We start from the raw sequence: 4,422 nt of genomic DNA on the forward strand, positions 1-4,422 counted from the left end.
TTTAATATATAAACATAAAAAATTTTCTGAAATATATACATGCATGTGTGTATTTATCATTTGACAGCACAAATTTTTATAACTAATAATATTAATCCTATTTGTAATATAAATATTGTTACAAAAATAGGCAGCAAAACTGGATACCTCATAAGCTTGAATATGACATTTTCTAAATATTCAAAAATATCTGTCAATATTTCCAGATTTTCTATACTATGAACATGTTTCGTGTCTTACTGACATTTTTAAACATTCAAATAATTTCTTTTATATACATAATTTGCTTCTAGATGGGGTTATTTTAAGATTTTCGATACAAATATATTTATTTACTACTGTAAAATGTTTCATTAAAAAACATTTAATAAGCTGAGCATATGTTTAGTCTCTGTGCAAAAATGAGTTGCTACTTGTGACCAGCATTTCAAATCACTCACATGCGGTTCTATATCTGTTAGGATGCTGTCTGTGTAGACAGTAACCAGCGAGTGAGCTCACTAGAGTTTGGAACAGAGCCACTGTGTATAGAATTGAACCTCTACACCCACTACAGCAGAACGCCTTGGTTTTCTGCTTCCTCAAGGCCTCGGGTCAGAGTTATTAGTCTGTGTGGGCAGCACATGAATCACGGCACAGTGAAAGCAGGCGTGGGTTTCGCCTCGGCTACCTTCCCCATACAGTTCAATTATCGATTGGCACCACACAGCTAGCACCACTCCAAACATGGCCTGCGTTTAACTGCCCAGCTGAGAATACGGCTATATTCTCACTCTGTGTGTGTGTGTGTGTGTGTGTGGACGCAGCTCTCCTGTATAAGTGTGAAGCTCAGAGGGACAGCTGTGGACTCTGTCTGAAGGCAGACAGCATGTTTGAGTGTGGCTGGTGTTTAGCCGATAAGAAGTGTCTCCTGAAGCAACACTGTCCATCACCCGAACACAACTGGATGCATCAGGGACGCCGCAACGTACGCTGCAGCCATCCCCGAATCACTAAGGTAGCACACACACACACATCATCTGAAAGCCATCCTTGTGTTCAGATGAGCCCTAACTAAAACATTAAAGTAAACAGTGAGGAAATACATGAATTATGTTAGGGACACTGGGTAGGTGGTAAATAATTTCTGTCAAGAATGAAAGTCATTTTATTATGTTATTATTTTATTATAAATCATTTAGACGATTAATCGTGATTAATCGTTTGACAGCACTACTTTTTTTGGAATCACAGTATTTATTTTGTCTTTATTATTCATCTTTATTATTTACCTCAATTGTTTACATTTTTAGATTTACAATTATTTATTTAATTACCTTTATTTACCTTTATTATTTATTTATTCTTGAATTTGTCTTTTTACCCATTTGTTTACCTTTTTTTTAATGTAGAGCATATTTATTTATATCTTTATTATTTATCTTTACTTTTGTAACATTTTGTAGCTTTAAAATGTTCATTTATTAATTTTCATCATCTCAGTTTTTGACTTTTTTTAAAATAAAAAATATTTATTTATCATTATTTATCTGTATGATTTATTTATTCATCAATCTATCTTTAGTAGTTTTTTTTTTTACAATTTTCAGACGTAAAAATGTTTAATTTACTATTTTTAGAATCAAAATATTTGTATTTATTTTCATTTATTAACATTTTTCTATATACCTTTTTCTTCATTAAAGATGTTTTGTTGGACTTTTGTAGCTTCTGTATGTCATTTTTCATAAATTGTCCCTCAAATATGGTTAAAAGCACAAATGAAATAGACAATCCTCCTGCATGACAGATATCCCAGACTGCACCTTTCAAAGTGGTGACCTTTAAAGCTCTTAGAATTTGTTTCTTTTATATCCTCCAATGAGAAGCTGTCATCTCTGTCTTCATAGATCCGGCCACTGACGGGGCCGAAGGAGGGCGGCACACGCGTGACCATCGAAGGAGAGAATCTGGGGCTGCAGGTTCGAGAGATCACGCATGTGCGTGTGGCGGGAGTTCGCTGCAACCCTGCTGCGTCTGAATACATCAGCGCTGAGAGGTGGGTTATGCTTCCCGTGATGCTAGTTAATTTGAACTGGTGTTTGGACAGTGCTTAGTGCAGGAGTGATTTCTGGGTTTGTTCTTGGCCTGCAGGATCGTGTGTGATATGGAGGAATCTCTGATGTCGAGTCCCCCTGGTGGTCCGGTGGAGCTGTGTATCGGTGACTGCAGCGCTGAGTATCGAACCCAGTCGTCTCAGATGTACTCTTTTGTGGTACGTCCTCTGCTTCTTTGTTTAGGAAAGGGACAATGTTATCTTAAGACATCTTGGCTGTCTCTGAAACTTGAAGAATGTTGCTTTATCAGGCAACATATGGAGAAAGGAAGGCATCAAAACAAATCCTAATTCAATCCCATAATCCTGTGTGTGCCTTTCAGCGATTGGACAGAATAAATGCCATAGTGGTTGGAAAAAATTTCCATTTTTATTTATTTAGAATATTTAATGACTACGGTGCTTATTTAATTTTATTAAAAATAGGTTAGGTATGTTAAAATATATGTATTTTATTTTTTTAATTTAATTTGTATTTATTTAAACAATTATTTATAATGATTTATTTGTTCATTAAGTTATGTATAATTTTAGAATAGAAAAATGTCTTTTAAATATGTATCTTTATCATTTATTTACCATTTTAGTATAATTCATTCATTCATAATTCATTTATATTTTTTATTTTATTTATTATTTCTATATTTTTTTTACCATTTTTAGAATAGAAAAGTGTCTTTTAAATATGTATCTTTATAATGTATAATTTCTATTATTTGTTTACCATTTTAGTATTAATTAATTCATAGTTCATTTACATTTTTTATTTTATTTATTTATTTATTTATTATGTTTTTACCATTATTTAGAATCACAATATTTTTTTTCTTTAATTTAGCTTTTATAATTTTTACTGTTTTTATCTACAAATTTATTTATTCATCTTTATATTTAATGACAACCGTGCTTATTTTTAATTGAAAAGATAATTTTAATTTTAATTTATGATTCCATTTCTGCCGGAAATAAGCATTGTAATTACTAAACACTCTATGGGTTATTTCTAAACTCACTTGAATTTGTTCTAGAATATTAAATGTGATGACATCTTACTTTTTAAAGCAGTTTCCAGGTGCCTTCATACACAAAACGGCACCTGACTGGCCAGCGAGGCGGCTGCCTTCGATTTTACACCAAGCGGTTATATTTTAATCGTTTTTTTTCATATCGATTCCCTTATCGCTGCTAACATTTTGTTTGTGGTGATTTACGCGCAGCTAATCAATACGAATCCATCCTTTGAGACTCAGCCAATCCGATTTTGCACTTGAAACCGATGAATCGTTAGGATTCCCACTCCTCCATCCCATTAGCCAATCAAATCAACTTGTGGAGCCCATGTGATAATGTAGTTGAAGGAAAGGGGAATGTAAAGAATGACACAATTACCCCTTCCTCCCCGCTGAGTTTTGAGTGGTGCCCAGCAGGAATAGGGCATTAGTCTATTATCCCGAGCCCAGGAGCTTTACACACACACACACACACACATATATATAAATGGATGACCCTGCCTGGATTCCCTCAACATCTAATCAATAGCGTCCAGGCAGCTTCAGTCGTGCAGAAGGGTAAAGCAAATGAAAATACACACTCTGACCAATTACACAGGTATGCAACTAATTACTGCGAGAGGACGGCGCTTTTTTAAAAGTAAATAAAAAAATTAATGTTTTTCTATTTCCATTTCAGTCAATCAATTAGAACTGTAGTCATTAAAATTAAAATAAATATTTAAAAATATATATTTTTAATGAATATTCAATGACTACAGTGATTATTAAAATATTTATTGATTAAATAATGTGTTTATATACAGTGCCTTGCGAATGTATTCATACCCCTTCATTTTTTTCACATTTTGTTTTGTTGCTGCCTTATGTTAAACTGCTTTAAATTAGTTTTTTTCCACAACAATCTACACTCCATACACCATAACTGTCAAGCAAAAAAGATGGTTTTTAACATAGCAAATTTATTAAAAATAAAAAAATAAAATGATTCCATTGCATCTGGGACAGTTAAAATTTAGCTCAGGAGCATTCATTTTGCTTGTAGATATTACTACAATTCAAGTGAAGTTAACCTGTGGCAAATTCAATTGAATGGATATGATTTGGAAAGGCACACACGTCTTAATAAAAGGTCTAACAGCTGATAATACATATCAGAGCAAAAACCAAGCCCTGAGGTCATATAACTGTCAAGCAAAAAAAATGGTTTTTAACATCTATGCAAATTTATTAAAAATAAAAAACTAAAATGATTCCATTGCATCTGGGACAGTTAAAATTTAGCTCAGGAGCATTCATTTTGCTTGTAGATATTAC

The 4,422-nt window shown here is 33.0% G+C and overlaps 1 protein-coding gene across 1 annotated transcript in view; it reads left to right on the top strand.

Annotated features, from left to right (window-relative positions):
* LOC107743094 (plexin A3-like) overlaps positions 1-4,422 on the top strand; it is a 182,559-nt gene that overhangs the window by 143,979 nt on the left and 34,158 nt on the right. The window contains exons 12-14 of the mRNA XM_016556207.1: positions 807-997; positions 1,890-2,038; positions 2,134-2,346. Of these exons, the coding sequence (XP_016411693.1) occupies positions 807-997; positions 1,890-2,038; positions 2,134-2,346 (553 nt within the window). The remainder of the gene's footprint in view (positions 1-806; positions 998-1,889; positions 2,039-2,133; positions 2,347-4,422) is intronic.

This window comes from Sinocyclocheilus rhinocerous, unplaced genomic scaffold, assembly GCF_001515625.1.
Source record: "Sinocyclocheilus rhinocerous isolate Xijiao unplaced genomic scaffold, SAMN03320098_v1.1 scaffold797, whole genome shotgun sequence".
NCBI lineage: Eukaryota > Metazoa > Chordata > Actinopteri > Cypriniformes > Cyprinidae > Sinocyclocheilus > Sinocyclocheilus rhinocerous.